The 25,939-nt window shown below is 46.2% G+C and overlaps 2 protein-coding genes across 8 annotated transcripts in view; one reads left to right on the plus strand and one right to left on the minus strand.

Moving 5' to 3' along the window:
- The window catches only part of SLC25A40 (solute carrier family 25 member 40), an 89,104-nt gene extending 64,682 nt beyond the window's left edge, over window positions 1–24,422 (minus strand). The window contains exons 1-6 of one of the 2 annotated variants that reach the window (XM_030550482.1): window positions 24,341–24,422; window positions 17,728–17,849; window positions 10,635–10,694; window positions 8,278–8,384; window positions 5,642–5,709; window positions 845–969 (exon numbers count right to left, since the gene is read on the minus strand). In XM_030550482.1, coding sequence (XP_030406342.1) covers window positions 845–969; window positions 5,642–5,709; window positions 8,278–8,384; window positions 10,635–10,694; window positions 17,728–17,824 — 457 coding nt within the window. In that variant the 5' untranslated portion in view covers window positions 17,825–17,849; window positions 24,341–24,422. Of the gene's footprint in view, window positions 1–844; window positions 970–5,641; window positions 5,710–8,277; window positions 8,385–10,634; window positions 10,695–17,727; window positions 17,850–24,289 lie in introns of both variants that reach the window. The other variant, XM_030550483.1, reaches the window with a different exon arrangement.
- A 41-nt stretch (window positions 24,423–24,463) lies between these two features.
- Window positions 24,464–25,939, plus strand: part of DBF4 (DBF4 zinc finger) — a 59,743-nt gene continuing 58,267 nt past the window's right edge. For 3 of the 6 annotated variants that reach the window (XM_030550484.1, XM_030550487.1, XM_030550489.1), the window contains exons 1-2: window positions 24,464–24,570; window positions 25,210–25,305. In XM_030550484.1, coding sequence (XP_030406344.1) covers window positions 25,260–25,305 — 46 coding nt within the window. In that variant the 5' untranslated portion in view covers window positions 24,464–24,570; window positions 25,210–25,259. Of the gene's footprint in view, window positions 24,571–24,602; window positions 24,663–25,209; window positions 25,306–25,374; window positions 25,418–25,939 lie in introns of those variants that run through there. The other 3 variants (XM_030550485.1, XM_030550486.1, XM_030550488.1) reach the window with 3 other exon arrangements.

Here is a 25,939-nt window from a genome sequence, read left to right on the forward strand (position 1 = left end):
ACCCTCTGAATCAGCTTCCATGTTTTATATCTGTCATAGCCCAATCCTACCAGTTCTCCAGTGCCCCTAAGGACTCCTAGGAAAACCAGAAGATAGAAGACTGGAAATTCTTGTGTACAAATATGCAGAAAAAAAGTTTTTTAAAAAAAATCTAACTCTTTATACATCATAAAGAAGCAAAAAGGTGCATAAGTTCAAATTAGTTTAAAGATTACTAGCAAAGGAAAAAGAGAGTGTGATCAATGTTATTTACTGTTCATTAGACAAAGAATGAGAATGAAATTAATTTGTCTTTAACAGCATATGACGCAGTAGCACCCTACCCAGGTAATTAAATAGTTAACTAGAGACAGAGAGCAATTAGTAAACCTAGTTGCACTTGGAGGGCGGGCCAGGTCCAAATGAAGGTGAAGCTCATCTGGGGAAGGAGTTGGGTGGTGTGCATAAAGGGAGAAAGCCCAGCTAAGCAGAGAGTGGCCAGAAAAAGACCTCTGTACTCCCTCTCTGGTTACTAGAATGGAGGAAAGGTCTAGAAAGAGGTAGAGCTACAGTCAACCCAGGGAGGTAGTGTGGGAAAAAGCCTAACAGAAATGAACAAAGGTAACAAGAAGCCTGAAGTAGCAGACCTTAGCTGCTCACAACAGGGTCCCTAGACTGGAATCCATAAGAGATGGAGAGCCTTGATTCCCTTCTGGTCCACAAACAGGTGATGGTGAAACATCCTGACACAATGGGCGAAGGACTATTAAGCTGTGAATGATAGCAAATTTGCCTTAAAATGTAAAATAGCTGGGAAAGGAATAGTAAAGAAAATACCATAATATACAGATAATTTATGACTCACATCTACTTATGGAGCCTGCAAGAACTGGAATGTAGTCACTGTCTTTTCCTAGTTTAGATATCAAAACTTCACGCAGTTGATCGTAGCTGGTAAAATAAATTACTGTACTTGGAACTGCCATTATTCTAAAATACAAAAACAAAGGAAGTCTATCAATTGTCACAAAGAAAACCGGATGTCTCCAACATAATTTAGATCAGTTATCAAATATAGATTTTTTGGGGGGTTAAATAAAAAAGGATAAACATTTCAACTGTGTTATGGATGAAGGAAAAAAATCATCATGTCCATCTCCTGCAACTCACAAATGTCTACCAAATCTCCATTAACCAACCGTGTGGTGAACATACATGCACACTGGGTTCCTCTTGAACTCAGCTGTTTTCACAATCTGCCTCAGAAGTTTTATCAATGCATATAATTTCTTTCAAGTCTGATAGTTTGCCAGATTGTGCCACCCTTATTCATGCTGCAAGGTACTACTCAGTATGGATAAGGGTGGCACAATCTGGCCTTTAATGATTATGACAAACAACATTTATCTAATAATTTCTAACCAACCCGAATCTTATGTTGATGCATGTTAGGGTGGTAAAACTTGTCATGTTTTTAACACCCAATTAGTTTTTCCTCCCAAATAGTAACTATACTAACTGCCTAGGTTAAAGACAAGCACTATCTGCTGCAACAAGGACATTTGAAATTCAGAAGAAAATTCTAAATGCATATTACTTAGACTAGAGGCAGGTATCATGCACTGGGACTCTAAAGGTATATCTACATTGCAATAAAACACCCACAGCTGGCTGGTGTCAGTTGGCTAAGGCTCACATGTCTTGGGCTTCAGGGCTATAAGACTGCAGTGTAGACGTTCAGGGTTGCGCTCGGGCTCCCAAGCCAGATTGTCTACACTGCAATTTTATAGACTTTACCCCAAGTCACCCAACATAGGCCACGTGTAGACATTCCATAAGATCCCCTCTGCTGGACAGTATGGAGGGGGCAAGATCATGCTATTTAGGCAGGTTTATTTATGCCTGGACTTAGGCACCTATCTCCATGACAGGTTTGGGAATAAGCACACACCCCTCTCCTTTGCAACTCCCATTGGCTAGCTCAGGCAACTCTCCTGCCTAGCATGCTAGTTTTATGAATCGCCTATCTGTCCCCATTCATTGTATAGGGAGCCAAGGTGCTTAATTCAGATTTTGTGGATCACAGTGTGGCTGAGATTTTCTAACTTTTAGGTGCCACAACTCTCAGCATCACAATGACAAAGTCCCTTTGTGGAACTGGGCCCTATTTACTAAACTGAGATTTGTTACTCACTTAGCTACTGGATAATGATTCTTTTATCTTACCCAGCATGGGTCACATTTGTGGATCTTACTTCTTGAAGAATGAAAATCTTGCGGTAAGCACATCTAAATTTTCTTATTCTTCAGCATAGTAAGGACCACAGATCCTACAGTTGGATTTTATCATCTGTGTAAGTAGGTAAAATAACTTAGCCTAACATAAAACAGAACTTGAAATAAATATGCATAGAGTATTTTTCCTGAGTTACTATATCATGCAACACTGTTGTCCCCAAAACAACATTGCATGAGGCTTACAAGTCAGCTTTGATATATTTACTGAAGAAATGCATGGAGAACAATTAGGTAACAGTACAGATTTCTTCCTAAGAAATGTATGCCTCCACCCAAGAGGCCATTTCTATTCCTAGGAAGTATAGCCTGAGTGCTGAAGAATAACTTCTTGTCTTGCTTGGCTCAGGTATATACTGCCTGATCCACTTAAATACTTATGACTTTAAAGCCATGAAACAGCCAGGTGCTAGACCACAAGTAACAAGCTTTATTTAATCAGAGCTTCACTTTTGTTTTTATATTTATAGTGCTGGGTGGACACTGAAGGTATACTTAGTGCTATTGCTTGGGTCAAGATGATTGCAGCACTATGTTCTGTGATTTATAGGTTATGGAGTTGACTTTAAGGAGTAACGATCAGGGCCGCCCAGAGGATTCAGAGGGCCTGGGGTCTTTGGCGGCGGGAGGCCCCCGCTTCGGCAGTAAATCAGCGACGGGGGGGGGGGGAGGGGGTCCTTCCGCTCTCGGACCCGCCACCGATGTGCCCCGAAGACCTGCAGCAGGGGTCCCCGGCCGCCGAATTACTGTTGAAGCGGGACCCGGCACTTCGGTGGCCCCCCTGCCGCCGAAGACCCGAAGCAGAAGAAGCTTCAGGGGCCCAGGCCCTGCGAGAGTTTTCCAGGTCCCCGGAGCAAGTGAAGGACCCTGCTCTATGGCCGCTGAAAAACTCTCATGGGGGCAAATTGCCCCATCTCCCCCCCCACCCCCGGGTGGCCCTGGTAATGATAGGTTTGCCTTGAGAGCCACTTTCTTGGCATGAAAAATGCAGTATTCGTACTTTGTATATAGAGCTCTTGAGCCCAGATCCACAAATATATTTGAGCCCTTAACTTCCACTGATTTCACTGGAAGTTAGGAACTTTAAATACTTTTATGAATCTGGGCCTTGTAGCAGGGTGCTTACCCTGCTCCTGCCCTGAAGGGGTTAAAACAGCCCTGGGGGAAGGTTATGGCTGGGAGCTACTAAACTGGGCTGATTGGGAAGTGGCTGCAGCTGGGCCACACCCAGTGGTGAGCTTGAGCCGGTTTGCAGGAACCAGTTGTTAAATTTAGCAGGCCTTTTAGAACCAGTTGTTCCACGACAACCGGTTCTTTAAGGGCTTTATTTAAAAAAAGCTCTGGCCCAAGCTCAATTTCCCCTCCTCTCCTGCCCCGCTCCCCCTTCTCCTCCCCCTCCCCTGCTTCCTGCGAATCAGATGTTCAAGGGAAGCCTGACAAGCAGCAGGTGGGCAGGTAAGCTGGGGTGTGGGAGGGGCGGGGAGGTGTGGCTGGCTCAGTGGCTCCCTCCAGCACAGCTCCTGGTCCTGGAGCGCAGCTCCCTCCAGCCTGGCACCCCCCCGCCGAGCGCCCCCAGCCCAGCCCGGTCCTGGCCCCTGCAGCTTCGGCCCCGCGGAGCCGGTGCTGGTCCTGGCCCCCACGGTTGCAGCCCCAGCCGGTCCTGAGTGCCGGTGCTGACTCCGGACCAGCCAGTCCTCGCCGGTCCTGGGCGCCGGTGCTGGCTCCGTGCCCCGCGGCTCCAGCCCGTCCCCTGCGGTTGTGGCTCCAGCCCGGCTCGGGCCCCGTGGCATGGGTGCCGGTGCTGGTCCTGGACACCGGTGCTGGGCCTGGCCCTGCGGTTGCGGCTCTGGCCTGGCTCGGGCCCTGCAGCACTGGTGCCGGTGCTGGTCCTGGCGCCGCGGCTCCGGCCTGGCCCGTCCCAGGCCCCACGGTGCCAGTCCCGGTGGAGCGGCTCCAGGCAGCACTGTAAGGGGGCAGGGAGGGGGTGTTGGAAGAGGGCAGGGGAGTTTGGGTGGTCGTGGGGGCGGTGGATAGGGGTAGGGCGGTCAGAGAGCAGGGAACAGGGGGATTGAATGGGGGCAACAGTCCTGGGGGGGGGAGTCAGGAAGGAGCAGGGGTTGGATGGAGTGGCGGGGGGCAGTCAGGGACAGGGATTCCACGGGTGGTCAGGGGACAGGGAGAAGGGGTGGTTGGATGGGGCAGGGGTCTCGGAGGGCAATCAAGAATGAGAGGAGGGGTTGGATGGGGCAGCAAAGGGTGGTCAGGGAAGGGGGGTGGATGGGGCAGGGGTCCCGGGGGGCATCAAAGAACATGGGAGGTTGGATGGGGCAGGAGGCCCGGGGGGGGAGGGCGGCCACGACCCGCTTGTGGGGTGAGGAGGAGGGAACCTGTTGTTAATATTTTGGCAGCTCATCACTGCCCACGCCCCAATCAGGCAGAGCTGGCCTGTATAAAGCGCCTGGGAGCCAGTCGCCCAAAAAGTCTCTCTCTGTTTGTAGAGGGAGAAGGGCCTGACTGCAGGGAGCTAGACACAAGTGAAGCAGAGCTGAGTGAAACAGGGCTGGGGAAAGGCAGAGGAGCTTGGGAGTTCTAGCCTGGAAAGACCCAGGCTGTGGCCTTGCATTGGGCTGAAAGGTACTGGGGGTTGCAGAGGGAGCCCAGGGGTAGGCCAAGGCAGCAGGTCCAAACCCTCCTTGCCAGTGATGAGTAGGCTGATTCTGCAGTCTGCCCCAGGGCATGGGGCTAGACAATGACTGGCAGTAGCCATACACTGAAGTGAGGTGGGGCTAGAGGGTGGGGGTTCCCCGGGGAGGGGAGACCCCAAGAGAAAGTGGGTTATTGCCAAGGGGCAGCACTTCAAGTGAAAGGGCATCGGGTCTAGAGAGGGACACGGGGGCCAAGAGGACAGGCGGATCATTGGCCTGCAGAGGGCGCTCTGAAGCTGGAACTGAGCTAATTCCCTGAGAGACCAGCAGGAGAGACTCGCAAGGGTGAGTCCACTCCTCTACAGGCCTTAATTCCTATTCTTGCCAGGATGATATGATATGCTCTCAAAAACCACCTGATAGAGAGGGAACAATGATATTGCACTTGAAAGGTATTAGCTGATAGTCAAAGGTTTGATATGCCTGCACAACTACTGAGGATACATCAAAGAGGCTGCATGGAGAAATTTCATTGACTGGCTGAAGTTATATTCTTGCCTCTGAAGGTTTCCAATACACTAGATATAACTAACAAGTTAACTCGGGAAACTTGTAAATTGTCTATAATTAAACACTTAGGAATAAGCATAATCACTGGTCAAAATAATGAAGTATAACTACCTGTTAAAACACGTTATTGAAAATATGAAATTGCAACTCACAACGTTGGAGGAAGTCCACTCCACAGTGATTTAATACCCTCTAGTTTAATAATTTTCACAAACGCATCCTAAAATAATAACCAAATACAGATCATTAGTTAGTTATTTAACTCTCCAATTCATGTAACAATTATGTTGGTGGGCAGTAGATGGAATTAAAAATACACTGCAAGAGAAAGTAGTACACTAAAAAATGGTTTGTTACACACATAATTAACTTTAAGTACTAGTTCCTCCATTGGTATAAATCAGAATTGTCAGATGTATAAAGTTAAGCATGTACATAAATATTTGCAGGATCGGGACCTTAGTTTGTAACATCAGTAGACATCAAAGAAGCATGATGGATCTGACTGGGAACAAATTACTTTCAAAACAGGTACAGCACAGGCAGCAACTATGAAAGCTTCTGTAAACTATCCCACCCACACGTCTCTACTGTCACCTGAAAGAATTAACTCCAGGTATAAGAAGATAATTCACTCTCCATGCTTGGTCAGTACTTGGCCTCTAACAGCAAGAATGCATATTATGCGTGGTCAATTAGGATAGGATTTTATGGTGATGTAGACACCACCAATAGAAACTATGTAGACCCCTAGCTAGTTTCATATGGGTCACCAGTCATTATAGGATGATTATTTTCTGTCACTACCTACCTGTACTGTATTTGAATATATGTCCTTTGTTTGTTATATCATTACATATAAAGAACAACTTACTCAAGGGAAGTAAATTGGCACAGTTTTCCATTGGCTGTTTTACACCAGCTGAGGATCTGGCCAAATCTTTGTTCCGCTAATTAATATACTTTTTGTTGTGATGTGATTCCAGAAAGACAATTAATGTTTACATAGGGCCCAAAGTGTGCTGGACACATTTACAATCTAAAACGGTACAGAGGGAAGATGGCAGTGACTGAGCAGTGAAATCATGCATCTTATTAGTTACATGACATGTTAACAGAATTTGATATCAGTTCATGCAAGAGGCTTTCAAGGGCAAAAATATTAAAATATTTTTTAAACTGCAATTTCTTGATAATTAGCACTCAATTATATGGTAATAAAGGACAGTTTTATTAGCCTCAGAATTGTCCATAACTACTTTCCAAAAGGAAAAGGAAAATCCAGAATCTGGTAAAATTAGTCCTCCTCTTGTATTCCCCACCAAAATGCCTCTTGGTATAGGGGAAATGTGCACAAGATCATTTACCAAACAGAATTTAAGTGACTTACTAAGGATTATGCAGTGGAGCTGATTGAAAAATGCAGACAAATATTTGTGAAAAAAAAATCTGTTTTGTGAAAATTTGTTGAAATTTTCAAAAAACTTTCAACTACGCTAAGAGCTGGTAAAAAAATCTTCCAATACATTTCACGAAATTTTTTTAAAAATTGCAAAAAAGCTCACTGAAATTTAGAAAATTCTTGAATACCTCTATTATGTAGTAAGTTTACACAAGAGTTAAGAAATCTGGTGGCTGAAGTGGAGTCCTGTGCTTTAATTTCTACATTCTAGTGTCTCTTCTACGAAATTGTTTCAAATCACCTGTTGAAATCCTGGTTCCATTGACTTCAATCGAGCCACAATTTCACCCTGTACTTAACCAGGACAACCTTAAAATTGGGCTAATAATGCATATACAAGTCAGTAAAATGCTGAAAGATCTGCAGATAGAAAAGTACAGCAAGTACAGATAATTATTATTATGCATGTATTTCAGACTGGGGAGGTAAGATCAGTGGGTCAGAATCCTGGCAGAAGAATTGTCTTCCCTTTCCACCTCTCCTTTATCTTAATTAGTCTACGATTGTTCTAGGTGAACGTGTGTGAGAGAAAAAGAGAGAGCTCTTCTCAAACACTTCGGATAACTATTAATAATTCTATTGCTATAATAGATAAAAGTAACTAAAATAAAATGGAACTCAGAATAGTGGCTTAGGAATTGTGGGTGGAACCAACTGACCTGGTTCTAGTTTTTGTTCAGACACTTAATTTGCTATGATTGTTAGCACTTTTTATCATAATTTAAAGTGAAGGAATGTTATTCTGCATATGCATATATGCGCAGAATACAATTAGCTACATAGCAGACCTTGTTCAGATGTGCATTGATGGGATAAGGCAAGGCCCTGCAGGAGCCATTACGCTTGGCAATCAGCACAAAACTGGACACAGAAAAATAGTAAGCTCAGCATTCATCCATTCTTCCTAGAGTTGACGTTCCAATTTTTTTTTAAAAGGAAAAATATGGGACCTACAAGTACTGTTTTGTGTCTATATTTAAGGTTTTAGCTTGGGTCCTGCAGGCTGATTAACAAAGGTACAAAAACCAGCCCTGCAAACTGATCTGCATGGATCGGAACCTTACTGTTTTACAGTAGATAGTGTGTCAGAAAGAAAAGCAAAATCTTATGATAAACTTGCTATATTTAAACATGTTTATAAATCTTCTATAAATCTGCACTGTCAAAGTATGTACGCTCCTAGTGATATTGTTTTGCAGTATGAAATCCCTCTCAAACAACATTGAATAGCACATGAACTCCTTAAGAGGTTTAACTAGTAGTATATCACTGTTTATTTTTAACACATTCCCAATATACTTAGTATTATAAATATAACTTCCTTACCAACATCCCTCTGAAATGGCCAGGTTTCTTATACCAGGCTTTGCTTTTCCCATCCTCACAGACATATACATGATCCATAAGGCCATTGGAGTATACAAAACATTTTCCTAATAAAATGTTACATATAAGGAAACAGTTAACTCCTGCAATATCTTTACCATTCAACAGCATTTCTACACTAATCATATGGGTAACAAATATGCTGCTTTGACAAACTGGGACAGAATAAATTTGGAAAGCCAATAAAGGCTGGCATTAAAAAGGGAAAGGCAGGGGAGCAGCAAACACAGCTACCAAAAATATCCCTGCCAGATTAAATGAAATTGCTTACCCAGACTCCAAAAGCTGAAGTTAAGCATTAATGGAGCTAGCACTACATTAGTGGCTGTTGAAGGAGCAAGAAAACAGGAAAGGAGTTGGATATAATCAAATCAGATTTCATTTATACCATCTACCCTGTGAGGTAGGTACTATTATCCCCATTTTACCAATGGGCAAATGGAGGCACAGGGACTTTGCCCAAGGTGACACAGGAAGTCTGTGGCAGAGCAGGGACTTAGGTATCTCAATCATCTTCTCATTTCTTTTCTCTTGCCCTCTCTCTCTCTCCTTTGTTAATTATATATAAATAAATAGCAAGAATAAATTGGCACATCTTTGACAGAAGTGTAAGACAACATAGCATTTTAGCTTTCTGTTTACACAAGTGGCCAAATAAGAACTATTGCTCCTTTTCAAAATTTTCCTTAAGCTCCGGATATGGGCTTTACTGTTGAATTAGGATTCAAGTAATCATGATTTTATAATAATAAATCTCTTATAGGAATATTTAATTTAATTATATTGATGTCTATTTCTCCTTAACCAGCTGTATATAGTTTTGCAATGCTCTTGTGCTCTTCATAGCTGAAATACTGATGCGGTCAGAAGAGTGGCTATGTAAAAATAGTACCTTCTTACTTAAGAAATCTTCCTGGGCGTACTGAGTTATACCTACTTACTTAATTGACTAAAATAAGATTTTGCTACCTTTTTAACTCTTATTGACATCATAGAGTCAACACAGCTATAGAAAGCGAACTAGAATCTTCTCTGGCTCAGCATCAATTTAATTGTCAAGTAAATTCAAACTAAGGTTGCCAACTGTCTAATCACACAAACCCAAACACCCTTGCCCCACCCTATGCCGAGGCCCCGCCCTGCTCACTCCATCCGCCCTCCCTCCATCGCTTACTCTCCCCTACCCTCACTCACTTTCACCAGGCTGGGGCACAGGGTTGGGCTGCAGGAGGGAGTGCAGGCTCTGGGAGGGAGTTTGGGCACTGGAGGGGGCTCAGGGCTGGGGCAGTGAATTGGGGTGCAGGAGAGGTGAGAGCTGCTGGCTCTGAGAGGGAGTTTGGGTGCAGGAGGGGGCTACTCGGGCTGGGGCAAGGGGTTGGGATACAAGAGGAGTGCAGGCTCTGGGGGGGGGAAGTTTGGGTGCAGGAGGGGGTTCAGGGCTGAGGTGCAGGAGGGGGTGAGTAGTGCAGACTTAGGTGGCTCCTGATCAGCAATGTAGCAGGTCTAAGGCAGGCTTCCTGCTGCTCTGGCCTGACACTGCTCCTGGACGCAGCTGGCATATCCCTGCGACCCCTGAAGATGGGGGCAGGAGGCTCCATGCACTGCCCCTACCTCCAGGCACTGTCCTGAAGCTCCCATTGACCACTGTTCCCAGCCAATGGGAGCTGCGGAGTCAGTGCTCGGGGCAGGGGCAGTGTGCAGAGACCGTCCTGCTGCCCCCGATCCCGCACTGATGTGTCAACCGCTTCTGGGAGTGGCATGGGGCCAGGGCAAGGAGACTGCATTAGCCCTGCTGCGCCACTGTACTTTTAGCAGCCTAAAATCTCCTGATTTGGCTTCAGTAACCTCCGGGAGATAGAGCCTGACTCTGGGAGACTCCTGGCAAAACCGGGAGGGTTGTTAACCCTAGTTCAAACTGCAAGATCAAGTTCTGCGTTCAGTTACATCTATACAACTCAAATAACAATACTTTAGTGCAGAGTTGTACCTCAGAGCAGAATTTGGACCTCAAAAACACTACTGCTAGAGATGAGGTGCAAGTCAGAAAGAACACAGTTGGACTTTCTGGTCCTAGTTGATTCTGCAGGGCTGAAAGTTGGCAGTGGAGTGGGGGGGAATCTTTTTCTTAAAAAAATAAGCAAATTCGAACTAAAGCCATTGAGACAAACACAGAACCTTACATCATCATTTTTCGGAGCAGAAGTACACTTAAAATAGATTTGGGGGAAATTGTTAAGATGGAAAGTATTTATAAAGATATCAGATTACATTAAATATTAAAAAACCTGTATATTTACCATTAGCGAATGAATTGCTTTGGGCTTGCAGTCGAATTTTGACAACATCAAGAGGTGTCACTAAAACAAACCAAAAAAGAATCACATGACTTTTTGATGAATACATTTTAGATGCATTATTTCCTCCTTAGGAATGCACTGCAAGCCTTGGAAGAGGAGCAGCACATTGATTCTGATGCCATGTTATTAGTTTCCACAACTACTACATTAATTATTTCTCAGAAAAGAAAATTATCATTTTGCAAAGTGTGACGGGATTCCCCGGGGTGCAGCCTGGGACTGGGGGACCGCCTAGGCTGTCTCTCACAATGCTTTGCTAGTGACAAGCAGCAAGCCCCTCCAGGTGGTATCACTCAGCACAACCGCATGTGGAGCCCCACACCCAGCTAGATTGCATGAATGCTCCCTGAGCCACTCATGAATCACACAGAGAAAGGCACCAGCCAAATCTCCCCAGCTCCCAGCCTTGTACCTCAGGAATATACCATCTTGCACTGCTCAAGACAAGCAGTGCAAATTTATTAATTGGTTCACCACTTCATTGATAGAAAGTGGATATACACTAGCCTTTGTAAACCTCAGCAAACACCCTTACCAAACACTTCAGGCAAACTCATTGGTAAAAATAAATAGTTAAACAAATTTATTGACTACAAAAGATAGATTTTAAGTGATTATAAATGCAAAGTCAGAGTTAGTTACCAAAATAAAATAAAAGCACGCAGTCGAAACTCTCAACCCTATTACACTGGGTAACATATAGATGAAGCAGTTTTTTCTCACACCACTGAATATTGCAGTACCTACAAGGCCGGTGCAACCATTTTGGGCGAACTAGGTGGTTGCCTAGGGCGCCGAGATTTGGGGGCGCCAAAAAGCACCCCCAATTTTTTTTTGTAAATGGTTGACCGACCGCTGCTGCTGGGACAGAAAGGGAGTCTGAGCTGTCGGCGGCAGCCGGCAGCCCAGGGTGTCCCCTGGGTCAGGGCGCCGCCGCAGCAGCCCGCAGCCCAGGAGATCCCCTGGCCCAGGGAAACCCCAGGCTGCTGGCTGCCGCGGAGGCACACTGACCCTGGGTCAGCGTGCACCGCCGCGGCAGCCGGCAGGCCAGGGGCCCCCTCGGTCAGGGTGCCGCCGCGGCAGCCGGCATCCCAGGGGGTCCCCCGGGTCAGAGCGCCGCCGCGGCAGCCAGCAGCCCAGGGGGTCCCCCGGGTCAGCGCGCCGCCGCGGCAGCCCGCAGCCCAGGGGGTCCCCCGGGTCAGCGCGCCGCTGCGGCAGCCCGCAGCCCAGGGGGTCCCCCGGGTCAGGGCGCCGCCGCGGCAGCCCAGGGGATCCCCCGGGTCACGGCGCTGCCGTGGCAGGCGGCAGCCAGCAGCCCAGGGTGTCCCCCGGGTCAGCGCGCCACCGCGGCAGCTGGCAGCCCAGGGGATCCCCTGGCCCAGGGAAACCCCGGGCTGCCGGCTGCCGCGGAGGTGAGCTAACCCAGCCGGCAGCCCAGGGGCCCCCTGAGTCAGGGCGCAGCCGCGGCAGCCGACAGCCCAGGGGGTCCGCCGGGTCAGGGCGCCGCTGCGGCAGCCAGCAGTCCAGGGGATCCCCCGGGTCAGGGCGCCGCCGCGGCAGCCGGCAGCCCAGGGAGTCCCCTGGGTCAGGACACCGCTGCGACTGCCCAGAGGTTCAGGCTGCCGGCGGCGCGCTGACCCAGGGGAATCCCTGGGCTGCTAGCAGAGGCTCAGAAATCAGAATCCCTCTCCCTCCCAGCCTATGCAATTTTTCTCATTGCGGGGGACGGGGGGCAGCGGCTGGGCAGAGCTGTGCACCTCTGCTTAGCCTTAGGCCAGGGCACGTGGTAGGAGAGGGCTTCTGGAGGAAAGCGGGGGCTGCCCCCTGGCTCAGCCTCCACATCAGCCCCAGCGAGGTGCAGGAGAAGAAATTAGTTAGTAAGCATTTAGAGCAGATGAACATACCACAGAAAGCACTTGGCAACCACTTGAGTGTGTGTGACCTATTTAGTTAGAAAATGGAATTTTTCATTCAAATTGAGTTTGTACCATTTGATGTTTTTAATCATTTGGAGGTGCATGGCTAGTTAGGCAGAATGGGTTCCGCAGCACTCCCAGTCAGATTTTGATATGGACGTATACGTGACTAAAAAAGGTGTATTTCTGATTACAATCAACATTGCTTAATTTTAAGGGAAAGTCATCTTGATCACTTAATCAATATTTACGTCAAACAGTTGATGAAATTCAAATAGTTAATTATAGTAAGTGACATGCATTCTCTATCCTTTACTTTTAATAGTGAACAAGAAAAAGGATTGATAGGAATAAAATTTCATTTTTTTTCGTTTACAGTTGACGCAGCCTCATGGCAGATAAAAAAAAAAGGTCTGGGGCACAATTTCGTGACCGTGTATTGTGTATAATGTATGTGATTGGGTGGGGGGGGAAGGCGCAAGATGGAAGTTTCGCCTAGGGCGCAAAATATCCTTGCACCGGCCCTGAGTACCTAGCACACCCTTGAAACCTGGGTCAGTCCCCTGTTGGAGTCTTCAGTCTTCTGAATGTCCTGGTTGCTTGCAGCGTAGGTGGGGGCAGGAGAAAGGCTAAGCAGTGGGCCCCCATGTTCTGTTTTATACCCTTAGTCCATGTGCTTGGAGAACACAAGTCCAGGCATGTCTGGTGGGTACAGCTGAGTTTCAAGATGAAGCAATACCCTGGTGTGTCTCCTGTGAGTGAGTCATTGAATTGTAACTCCTCTGCTGGACAATGGGTGATAATGTCTGTTCAGCACCCACCCAGCGCTGGTTACCTATGCTCTTGTAATTATCTCTGGAGAGCTAGTATCTGGTCACTTCCCAAAGCCATAGCATATTTTAGTGACAACCATACAGCACATTCTCATAATTTCATATGCATTAATGATACACATATTTAGATGGAACAGTGGGTTTCAGACGATCATAACCTTTCCCCGATACCTTACATGGCATGCTTTATAGGCAGGATCACAAATATATATAAATGAGGAACATGGGGTTTACAGGGCGTTTCCCCAAGATATAGAATATCACACAAGGCATCAGCCAGAGAAAACAGAGAAGCTGTTTAACAGATGTTTTGCTGGCCTAAGAATAGCTAATATCCTATGTGGCTTGTAGGTGACCAGCTATCCCTCTGCCTTTGCCTTGATACAAAATGTTTAGAAGAGCATGGCCATTATTCAAAACTCAATCAAAGAGGCGTGTGCCATTAAGCTGTACTGCTGAATTTGTACAAAACAGCAGAGCAAAATCATTTAAATGGCATACCACGGTGGAAACAGTATGTGCCAATTAAGCAATTGTACATATTATCAGAGCAACACAGTACCCACAGCATGCTAGGGTATACTTGTCTATTTCATTAATTGATTTTAATGGCAATCTGCAAAGTAAAAAAAGCAGACTTGTGCTCTCCTTTGCTTCTTTACAATGCATTTAGATGCAGGTATGTGAGGGACTGACCTTTTTTTAAAAAATCAGCTCTCTTTGCACGTTAGAAATTCAAGTTTATATACTGCTGAAAGCTACCGTGACTGGAGGAGACGTGAAATATGACATCTGAGGAGACCCAGATCATATCTATGTTGAGAAATTTACACACACACAAAAAATCCCCATTGGTTAACAGCTCCTCAATGCAGACAAGGTCCTGTTAGGCCTAACTGAAAATGTATTACAAAGCCAGTTATGCCAACCTGAATAAAGTCAGGCTAACAGAGGCTTCTGAGTAATTCATAAGTGGAAAATGCCCGGGAGTTGCCTGTCTCTCACAGAGTTAGGCATCCATGAGATAAAAGAAACGGCATTCCTGGCATGATACCAGATGTACTGTGTTAGGAACAATGGCAAAACTCCCTGTTTCTGTTCTCTGTTGCTTTCTGACTCCCTCATATTCTTGCTTACCTGCGATTGTTAAGGCATTATTACTCATATAAATTATATCATTCTTGTTTGTAGTAATTGTTTAGGCAGTATTATTTATCTTAATCAATTAGTTTTAAACATAATAAGGTTTGGGTTTTAGTAATTAGTAAAAGGGGATTGGACTACTAATGAATAATTAATGACGCGATGGAACTGTCTATAAAACCTTATGATTAGTTGTAAGAAGGCAAGCTGGTTCTTTTTGAAGACGAGCTTGCTCTTTGTTGTCGTGTGCACTCTTCAATAAAGAGCTTTTGTTCAGACTTTGCTGGTGTTGCCTGTCACTCTCGCGGTCAGACAACGAACCTTGCCATTATTGGGGCACCAGGGTCCCCAACAGTCTGAAAGCAGAACAACTAAAAGGTAAGGTATCTTTAGTGAGACTATTTGCTAAACAAGAAATGTAACACGTAATATAATTACAATTCCTAACGTACATGGAAGGTTGGGGGCGAGAGGGAGGAGAATGGTTTTATTAAAAATCCAGACACATCCATCCCTTCAACTAAGGTGTGAGAGTTCACAATACACATGGCTCCTAAAAGGTCCTCTGGCAAATCCAAGGAAGATCATACATTATCTGATTTTGGCCTTCCTCAAACATCATAATATAGCAAAAAGGGGCACAAACCCAATTAATAGAAAAAATCCTCTGCAGCTCAACTAAAATATTTTCCCCAGCATGTCAATGAGTAAAAAACAATACTAAAGTTGAAGCAATTCATTTAGCAACCATATAGCATTGAAGTTTATACCTGCAAACTACAACATCTGCTAATTATTTCAGGCTCTATTCGAAAAAAACTATAGTATGTCACATGGGATCTTTGCACAAAAATAAAGTGATGGATGCTCATATGTTTTCCTTAGCTACTTTCAAATAGCCCACAAAATTAAGATAAATTAATCTATTTAAAAGTGCCTAGTATTGAAGAGTGTCCACATAAGGGGGTTGCACCAGTGAATGTGATCAGCATTGCTCCATGTAGTCACACAGAGTTGGAATCTAGTTTACAGCCAGGGAGCAGGGGGAACCAGAAGCATAAACTAATGAGCTGGGCAGCGTGGAGAATAGGGCAGCTAGTAAGGTCCAGGGAAATGAGCTGCTAAAGGAGGCTATAAACTGGTCCCTTCCCTTGCACAAAACTGGAAGGAAGTTCCGATCTGGGTTGCTTGCAGAAGACCACAGGAGCCAAGGACTGTGCAGAGCACAGGGATGCAGGGAGAGCATAGTGAAAAACTCATCCTTTAAAATAATCAATCAACATATTATATGCCAATTAATATTTTAAACTATCAGATGCAGCTGCATGTATTGCTGTGGAGGAGAGGGAATAGAATAAATTGATACTGCCATGTAATTCAGCAGTGGTTGCTGAGGAATTTTAGGCATTGCTGCAGCAGAATCAGGTCCCACTGAATACAGAGAGCCTTAGTTATAGCTGAAGTCAGCGTTCAATCTCTGCTGCAAAATGAGAGAAGCCAACTCCTGCTGGCAAATCCCGTTTTAGAACAACACTGTCAATCAAGGGCAGTCCTGATAGTCTCTCTTGAGCAGTTCTTATAACGGGAATGCCCAGGTTATCAGAGCACACACATACATACTCCTTTACTAAGCTTCAGAATCATGGCATCTCCCCCATAAGCCAATCAATCTAAGCCTCCAAACAGGAAGTGAAGCAGTAGCCAGCAAAAAATAAAAATTATCTCAAAATAAGAAAAATAATCCCAAATCTTGCAATTTACTCTAAAGAAGCTACATGTATTTGAAAATGGACACTGAAGAAACAATTAATCAATTGTCAGGGGTGGATCCAGTAGCAAAGAATTAACAAGAGTGTTTCAAATACCTTCAGTATCTTCAAGAGTCAGAAAGTACATCTCTGATCCCGTACATTTTTAAATAAATGCATAACTTTACAAAAAGTTTCACCTGAAGGCAGGCAGTCTGTTTGCAGGCCTGGGTCTAAGTACTCCTCACTACTGGATGCCATTGAAACTTGTAATTAAAAACACACAGGGCTTGTCTACACTGGCATTTTACACCGTTGCAACTTTATCGGCCAGGCGTGTGAAAAAACACGCTGATAGCTACTCCCCTCATGGAGGTGGCTTTTTTTTGTAGCACTGGGAGAGCTTTAATGTTTAATTAAAGTGGCAGCACTTTAATGTTGCTAGTGAAGACATACCCACACAAAAGTGCACACAAACCACATAGGTGGAGAGTTTCCTTTGTTTCCCCCTCTGATTCTCCCTCCAGCCAACTCAACTGAGAATTCACAAACACAAAACTATTACCAACAAAACCACTTTTATATTTTATAATATTTTTCAGCTTTGAAGCACTTTATAGTAATTAATCAATCTCCTCAAGTCTCCTAAAAGACAGGAATTATCCTCATTATGCAGCTGGAACATGCTCAAGTCCATGCAGCAACTCAGAATTGGGATAGCATTTTAAAAGTTCCTGTCATCTTTTTCTAGCCTTGTGGTCAGTCCACTAAATCATGGTGCCTCTAAAAATGTATAATTATTTATTTTTCTCAAAAAAGAAATTCTTCAATACATTTACTTTTCAAGCTCATTATAGCTGAATTCCCGATCCTGCAAACACTTGTGCAGGTGAATAGCCACACTGAACTTGAGAGGGATGACTTGTGTGTAAAATTACTCACATGCACAGTGCTTTCAGGATTGAAGACTGGCAGAGTAAACAGACCACTTACAACAGAGACCCTTATCTGTCATCCATGTTTCAGAAGTAGGAATTACTGAATCAAAACTTGTTTAGCCTCATTTTGATTATAGATAGAAAAGTAAATTATTCTGTGACATTACACGGTAAGGGAGGGGAAACAATGATAAAAGTTAACAACAATTGTTCCCATTTCTGGAAGTGACTACATTTTTTTAAGAGACTGGAAAGACTCCAACTTACCAAAGTATTTGTGGGTTCAAAATACTTAAATAGTAATGCTGATAGAGAACACATCAAAGAGTTTCTTGTGCTATAGCACAGCAGAATAAACGTATGTAAAATAAATGTTTAAAAATCTTTTAAAATTGTCTAAACAAAAGAGAGTTATGATTTACTTTATGCTAAGTTTGATCAATATTTTGTCTTACCCAAGAGTGACGTAACAATAGCTCCACAACAAGAGGCAATTGCTTGCTGAGAAGTGGTTATTTTATACAATTCATTGTTATTCTCTTCAGAACCCATAATTTCCCTCTCACAGAAAAGCAACCTATTAAGAAACAGAAATGAGATTGTTTTCAAAACTTATGGAAAAATCATTAGAAAAAAGTGTAAATATTAGTCTTCTGTTTGCATACCAATATTGTCAAGTCATTATCTATTGTAAAAGTTAGAAAATGTATTTGTTCTACAGCTTGTTCTGAAAAAAATATTAGATCTAAGTTTACTTAAATAAAAATTAAAACCAAAAACCTCAGATGCATAGTTAACTGTAGATTTTTAATACCTTTTAAACATTAAAAATAAAGAGGCTCTAATCCATGTCCACATCTTCCCCAGCTAGGTGCTCGGCAGCATTTGCTAGTTCAAGTGAAATTGCTGGATGTTGTCAGCACTCTGAAAGCACTGCAGGCCATATCTCTTCGCTAACCATCCTAGCAACACTACACTCATGCTGAACAGGAGAAGATACACCGTTCTACTCCTGACGGCATTATGCGGCAAAACAATCACAAATTCTGAGCCAAAAAATTAAAAATGCTGCACACAATATTTTAAAATTCTTCAGGTTTTACTTGTCAATAAATACATGCAGAGGCTCCAGCATGACAGTGCACAAAGGTGGCAGATCACCTTGCAGCCTCCCCACCACCCATTCCGGGGACTCAAACTCAGAGGTGAGGCTGCACCTGACCCTGACACAGCACAAGGCCTGGGCCTGCCCCAGAAACACCCTGAGGCCCTAGCCTTCTGTGCTAGGCACACCAGGTGTGGGACATGCAAGATCCAAGTGTGGAGGGATCCAGGTGTGGGGTCAGGGGATTTTGTGGGGACAATCTGGGTGCAGGCAGCTCAGTAGGGGGTCTAGATATGGGGGGATCTAGATGCACAGAGGCTCGTTGGGGGGTGGGGGTTCCAGGTGCAATAAGACTCTGCAGGGGCTTCCAGGTGAAAGTGGTTTGGGCTCAGTGAAGGGGTCTGAGTGCTGGGGGATTGGGGCTTGGTGGGGATCTGCATGCAGCTAATTGGGGGTCAGTGGTGTGGGAACTCAGGGTGGTGCAGGGGTGTGTTGCTCATCAGAGTGGGGGGCTGAGTGCAAGCAGCTCAGTGAGGGGTGGTCTGGGTGCAGAGGTGGGGGTCTGAAGGCAGGCAGTCTGGGTGCAGAGGGCTCCAGAGGCAGAGGATGAGGTTCAATGGGGTGAGGTTAGGCTATAGAGGGCTATGGGGGCTCTGAGTGTACGGGGTGAGGCTTGGTGGGGGTGTCTGGGTATGGGAAGTCCAGATGCACGGGGGCTGGGCAGATAGGGGAGCTGAGGAGCGATGGGAGCAGGAAGCATGGAGGATGCTGAAGTTCCTACAGCTGGGGGAGGTTTCTGGGGGGTGGGTCTGACACAGCCCCAGTCACTCCTTGCAGGGAAAGCGGAAGTCCTCTCCTCTCCTGCCTCCAGCCCAGCTGGGATTAGCAGCTGGTCCCAGCTCAGGGTAGGAGCTACTGGCTGGAGTGTGCCCAGTCCTGTGATGATTTACCTCTCTGCTGGCTGCTCCGGGTGCCTGAAACAATGTACCTGAGCAGCAAGGGAGGGGTGCATGACTGCTCTTGCATCTTCCCTTCCCTGACAGAAAATCATTTTTCTGTGGGGAAGCAAAGAAATCTACAGAGGACATTACACACGCACAGTGGCGCAGAATTCCCCCAGGAGTAATGTTTTCCTGCAGAATTTTACAACATTGTCTTTAAGAAGGAAGAGCACTTGCCCCACACCATTCTCTGGGTGTGATCTGTAAGGAAAGGGTGGAACCACTCAAGAGCAGCACATCCATCCCTACTGCAATCCAAGAGCAAGTCATTAATACCTCATGGTCAGCACTACCAATGGCTAACAGATCTAACAATACCAGCATGGACATTTTATGCATCACCAGGAAGAAATCATCTACCAATGCAATTAGGGCTGTTTTTACCCCTTATACAGGTCTGTACCCAGACTGAAAAGACTCAAAAAGAACTGAGGCATCTGGGTACTCAGGCTTCTCTTATAAAAAATTTCTCTATAATCTTACCCAGATACTGAACATGCAGTATTGACCAATAGCTAATGAGATTGTTGACATCAAGTTTTCACTTCTTGAACAAAATCCAGGAGAAGCCAGCAGGCTGTCCTCACGAGCCAGGAAAGCCACTAGTCCAAAGAATAGTATGTGGGACAAGTATGATCTAAAAGTCAAGGCATGTCTTACTAAATGTACATATAACTAATGCAACTGTTATTTTATTGATGTTGCAAAGTTCTTGTAAATTTTAAAGGGTTCTAGATAAATGCTGTTTTATTATTTGTCTTTACTACCTAATGACTTTAATCTCCCCATTATAAAAGCTAATCTTAACTGGCTACACGATGCAGACAAATCTCTTTAAAACTCTTCTAGAGCAGTGATTTTCAAACTGTGGGATGTGAGCCAGTACTGGGTCACAGAATGTAAGGCACTGGATCGCAGTGGCTCTGGCCAGCACCACCAACCGGGCCATTAAAAGTCCCATCGGCAGTGCTGCCCAGCTAAGGCAGGCTAGTCCCTACCTGTTCTGACACCATGCTGTACCCCAGAAGCAGCCAGCAGCAGGTCGAGCTCCTAGGCACAGGGGACGCACGGGGCTCCGTGCACTGCCCCCACCCCAAGCATCAGCTCCACACTCCTATTGGACAGAGGTGGTGCGTGAGGGCGAGAGCCACATGCCTCCACCAAGGATCCAAACCTGCTGCTGGCCGCTTCCAGGGTGAAGCGCAGGCTGTGGTACCAGAACTGGTAGGAAGCCTGTCTTTGCACCCCCGCTGCCCGGGAGCCGCCTGAGGTAAGCCCATGCCCCAGCCGCGTGCCCCAGCCCTGAACCCCACCCAAACCTGGAGCCCCTTCCTGTACCCTAAACCCCTCATCCTTGGCCCCACTCCAGAGCCTGCACCCCCAGCCCAGAGCTCTGATCCCCTCTCACACCCCAACCATGAGCTCCTTCCAAACCTAGAGCCCCCTCCTGCACACCAAACCCCTCACCCCCAGCCAGACCCCAGAGCCTGCACCCCCAGACCTGAGCCGACCCCTTCCCGCCATAGTTTTATTGAAGGTTGTCCTTGTTGCTGCCATTGGTACCTGGCAGAAGGGTTACTATACCTGAGACCCTCTGGAGCTAAACACACGAGCTTCTACTTCATGAGCTAAAAGACATCTCTGTTTACTCCTGGGCGAATTCTGCGCCACTGCGCACATGCAGAATTCATGTTCCTCACATATTTATTTGTTTCCCCTGCATCCAGATCTCCCAAGACCTACACCACCCACTGATTGTCCCACACAGAATCCTCTGACCCCACACCTGGATCCCCCAACACTGAGATCCTCCCCACTTGGCTCCTGCCTGATTGAGCTAGCTTGCCTGCCCTACACCTGGTGCACCTGGCGCAGAGGGGCAGGGCCACAGGGCATTTCTGGGGCAGGCCCACGCCTTGTGCTGCATCAGGGTTGGGTGCAGCCTCATCACTGAGTTCGTGTCCCTGGGATGGGGAGGCTACAAGGTGACCTCCCACCTTCATGCACTGCCATGCTAGAGCCTCTGCATTTATTTATTGACAAATAAAACTTGCAGAATTTTAAAATATTGTACTCAGAATTTTTAATTTTTTGGTGCAGAATCCCCTCAGGGGTATTTGTTAGCCAAGGCTGTAGCGGACTCATCATTCTCTCGGGTGCCTAGCCACCAGTAGAGGGGGACATAGTGCCATTTTGAGGGTTACCTTATAAACACTCAGTTTCTGATTTTTTTAAAAAAATTCTCAACCATGTTGCAATAAAGCAGGATTTGCTAGGAAAAAATACATTTGAACTGATGAAGCACTATAACAAACCTCTGGTCCAATTCATTAATTACATGATATATTTCAAGTTTCAACAGAATTCTTATCACTTCATGAAATATAATTGCATACAAAGCTATAACTGCAAAACAGCAGTAGATTTACCATTGTTGGCAATTATTTTCTTCCATCTGCAAAGTTGATCCTGTTCTTTGTTTTCCTTATTCAAATATAATTATAATATTGTTTTCTTTGAAGGTTGTGTTAATGCAGGGAGTCTACTAATCATAAGCAACTCTTAAAACAAAACAAAACAAAACAAAAAAAAACCCACAACAAGCCAGCATGCATGCACAATGGTGAAGGGCAGGAAAAGGTTTGAGCATAATAAGATTATAAAAATGGGACGTGGGATGCCATAAAATCATATACATCAGGAATAGATGGGAACGCTTATGTCATCAAATTTTATATAACCTCTTTTACAGCATTTTCACTGACAGTATCTCAGCAATCTTTCTACTTAGGCCTCACCTAAACGAGAAAAGTTAAATCCCTAAAACTATGTTTGTGTCACGACTGGACAACAGTGGTCAGATCTAGTGGTCGGAGCAGGAGTCGGGCCAAGTCAAGTAGCAGGATATCAGAGTCCAAGGCAGGCCAGAGGACAAACTAAGAGTCAGGATGTAGGCAGGGGAAAGTTACCAGGAGATGAGGGTCAGATACCAGGTTACAAACAGCAATCGAAGAGCAAAGCCAAGGACAGACCAGGGTCAGAAGCTGGAGTCAAGGGTCTAGTGCAAGCAGAGTCTAGAGTAGAGGGAAGGAGACAGCTAGTCCACATTGTTGCCCAGATGCCCTCCCCTCTTAGCTTCCTGGGTTAAGTACTGGTATCAGCCAATCAGTGGGCTCCAAAAGTCCACCACTCAAGTACTGCTGGGAAGTGCTTCCTGTCAAGCCCAGCCTCAGAGAGTCCTCCTGTAGGAGCCCAGCCTAAGGCTACGTCTACATTACAGGATAAATTCGAATTAGCTTTAACCGATTTTATAAAACAGATATTATAAAGTCAATTGTGTGCATCCACAGTAGGCACATTTATTCGGTGGTGTGCGTCCATGGTCCAAGGCTAGCGTCGATTTCTGGAGCGGTGCACTGTGGGTAGCTACTGTAAAATAATGAGGCCAATAACTTCTATTTGCGTCCACACTAACCCGAATCCGATATAGTAATATCGATTTTAGCATTACTCCTCTCGTTTTGTAGGAGTACAGAAATCGATTTAAAGAGCCCTTTAAATCGATATAAAGAGCAGTGTAGTGTGGACAGGTGCAGTGTTAAATCGATTTAACACTGTTAAAATCAGTTTAACAGCGTAGTGTAGACCAGGTCTAAGCCTCCACTAGCCATGCGCAGCACAGAATCCCTATGGTCCCAGCACTGTAGGTTCTTACAGTCTCATACAGGTATTTTTTTTGCCTTGTCCGATGTAGTTAAACAGTATAAGCCCTAGTCTGGGCACAATTATATCAATATTGCTTACCTTGCTTCCTGAAAAGTATATGCATTTTATTTCAGTATAGTTAAAGCAGCAAAACTTTCTAGTATAAACAAACCCAACCTCTAATGGTTCAGAGCCTTTATGTCTAAACAGATCTTCTCACAACCTCATATACCTCCAGAGAGTCCATTTGTCACCCCCAAAAGGCTGGTATCATTCATGCCCCCATAGGCTTTCACCGAGAAAAAGGTGTGCTCTTAACTTGGGTGAGTTAACTCAAATTCACTAGGATTTTCCCTTGAATTAGCTAACTCTAGTTAAGAGCGCACCCCCCCCCCAAGTAAAGATAAGGCCTCAGAAACTCCAGTCCTTGAAACTGACGGGATATAATCAGCCCCTCCTCAAGATCATATCCTCCTACAGATTTCTGCTCACACCCCAGGCTGAAGAGAATTTGCTCTCCCCATAGAAAAGCTCCTTCATCTCATCCCACAAGACACAGTCCCCTTTAGGAACATCAGCCTCTACACACACACCCCTCCCACTCTACCCACACAGACTCCATGTCCCCACACTGGTGACTACAATCCACACTCCTTCCCCCAACATCATTCCCCACTAGTGACTATAGCCCCCTCTCCTTCCCCCCACTAGTGACTATGCCCCCTTTCATCCCCCCACACCATCCTCCACTAGTGACAACAGCCCCCACTAGTGACTACAGCCCCCACTCCTTCTGCCCCCGCACCCTCCCCCATTAGTGACTACAGCCCCCACTCCCACCCCATTAGTGACTACAGCCCCCACACCTTCCCCATGCCCTCCCCCACTAGTGACTACAACCTCTTCCCTTCCCACTAGTGACTACAGCCCCCATTCCTCCTTCTGCCCCACACCCTCCCCCACTAGTGACTAGAACTCCTGCTCCTTCTTCTGCCCCACACCCTCCCCCACTAGTGACTACAATCCCCACTCGTGACTACATGCCCCTCCCTATTCCCACTAGTGACTACAACCCCCACACCTTCCCCCACTATGACAACTGCCCCCGCTCATTCCCCGTGCACCATCCCCTCAGGATTGCGGCCGCTGATAGACAATGTCGCTTCCCCACTTAGGGAGCTGTGCCCCCTACAGCAGCGTTCCCACCCGGAGAGCTCGTCCCCCGAGGCCGTCAGCCGCCCGCACGCTGCCCCGTACCGGGCTGTTGGGAGGCAGGAGCCCGCTCCGAGTCACTCAGCTCCCAGCGCTGGGGGGAAGGGCAGCCCCGGCGCCAGCATCCGCCGCTGCCGTGCCGCCTCCTCAGGGGGCGGTGCTAGTCAGCCCCGCCCGCCGGCGGGCCGCGCAGGGGAGGAAGGACGCCAGTTTAGTAGGCCCCTGTTGAGGTCGGATTCGTGAGGCGGGAAAGCGCCGAGAGAGCTACTGGCGGGGTGAGAGCGCCCCGGTCACAGTGGCCGGGGCTCGGCCTTAGAGCCCACGATGAACGACCAGGAGCAGTCTGGGGAGAGGGGCAGCGGGAGCGGTGACTGGGGCGAGGGTGACCGTTGGGAGCAGGGCACGGGAGCAATGACTGAGGCGGACCGTTGGGAGCGGGGACGGGGGAGCGGTGACTGGGGCGGGGGTGACCGTTGGGAGCAGGGCACGGGAGCAATGACTGGGGCGGGGGGTGACCGTTGGGAGCGGGGCACGGGGGAGCGATGACTGGGGCGGGGGGTGACCGTTGGGAGCGGGGCACGGGGGAGCGATGACTGGGGCGGGGGTGACCGTTGAGAGCGGGGACGGGGGAGCGATGATTGGGGCGGGGGTGACTGTTGAGAGCGGGGACGGGGGAGCGATGACTGGGGTCGAGGTGACCGTTGGAAGCGATGACTGGGGTATGGGTGACCGTTGGGAGCGGGGACGGGGGAGCAGAGGCGCGGTGGCTGCGGTGAGGGTGACTGAGACTTGGAAGCAGCAGTATGTTGGGGATGGGAGCCAGGGAGCAGTAACTCGGGGTGAAGAGTGTGCATAGGCTGCCTCTGTCCCTCTCCTGGGCTTTTAATCTCTCTCTCAAACTATTTCTCCTGCAGGTCATAATCCTCGAAGGAAAGTGGGCAGAAAAATGTGACTCACCAGGAAAATGAAACCAAGTGCTATGAAGATTAGCAACAAAGGACAAGTCACACGTAGGTGATGGTCTTTCCCCATGTGATCTTAAGCTATTATGGAAAGCAGTTCAAAGTGATTGTAAATCTCATTCAGTTGCTGTAATGGATTTTTTTAAACAAGTTAATTTAGGTAAATTGCTAACTGGGAGCTGCTTTTCTCAAGTCCTTCAAATAACAAGGGAGCTACATTTAATTACTCCCTATGATGGAGCCTCAATCCAGCGTTTTGTCTCCTGGTGGGCTCAAGGATCTAGGAGTATGGCACTAGTTCTAAGACTGAAGCCTGATGTACCATTTCCTATAAATGCTTAAACATGTTTAATTTTATTTGTTCAGATAGTAACACTGCTTCAGTGGGACTAACAAAAACTCAAACACAAAATGGTTAAAGGACTATCTCTGCTGTATTTGTAAACACCACCATCTTCCAGTAATTGAAAATTCAAAAGAAAGCTGAAATGGTTAGGTCAGGTGTCGGCAACCTTTCGGAAGTGGTGTGCAGAGTCTTCACGTATTCACTCTAATTTAAGGTTTCGCATGCCAGTAATACATTTTAACATTTTTAGAAGGTCTCTTTCTATAAGTCTATAATATATAACTAAACTACTGTTGTATGTAAAGTAAATAAGATTTTTAACATGTTTAAGAAGCT

This window comes from Gopherus evgoodei, chromosome 2, assembly GCF_007399415.2.
Source record: "Gopherus evgoodei ecotype Sinaloan lineage chromosome 2, rGopEvg1_v1.p, whole genome shotgun sequence".
NCBI classification, from domain to species: Eukaryota; Metazoa; Chordata; order Testudines; family Testudinidae; genus Gopherus; species Gopherus evgoodei.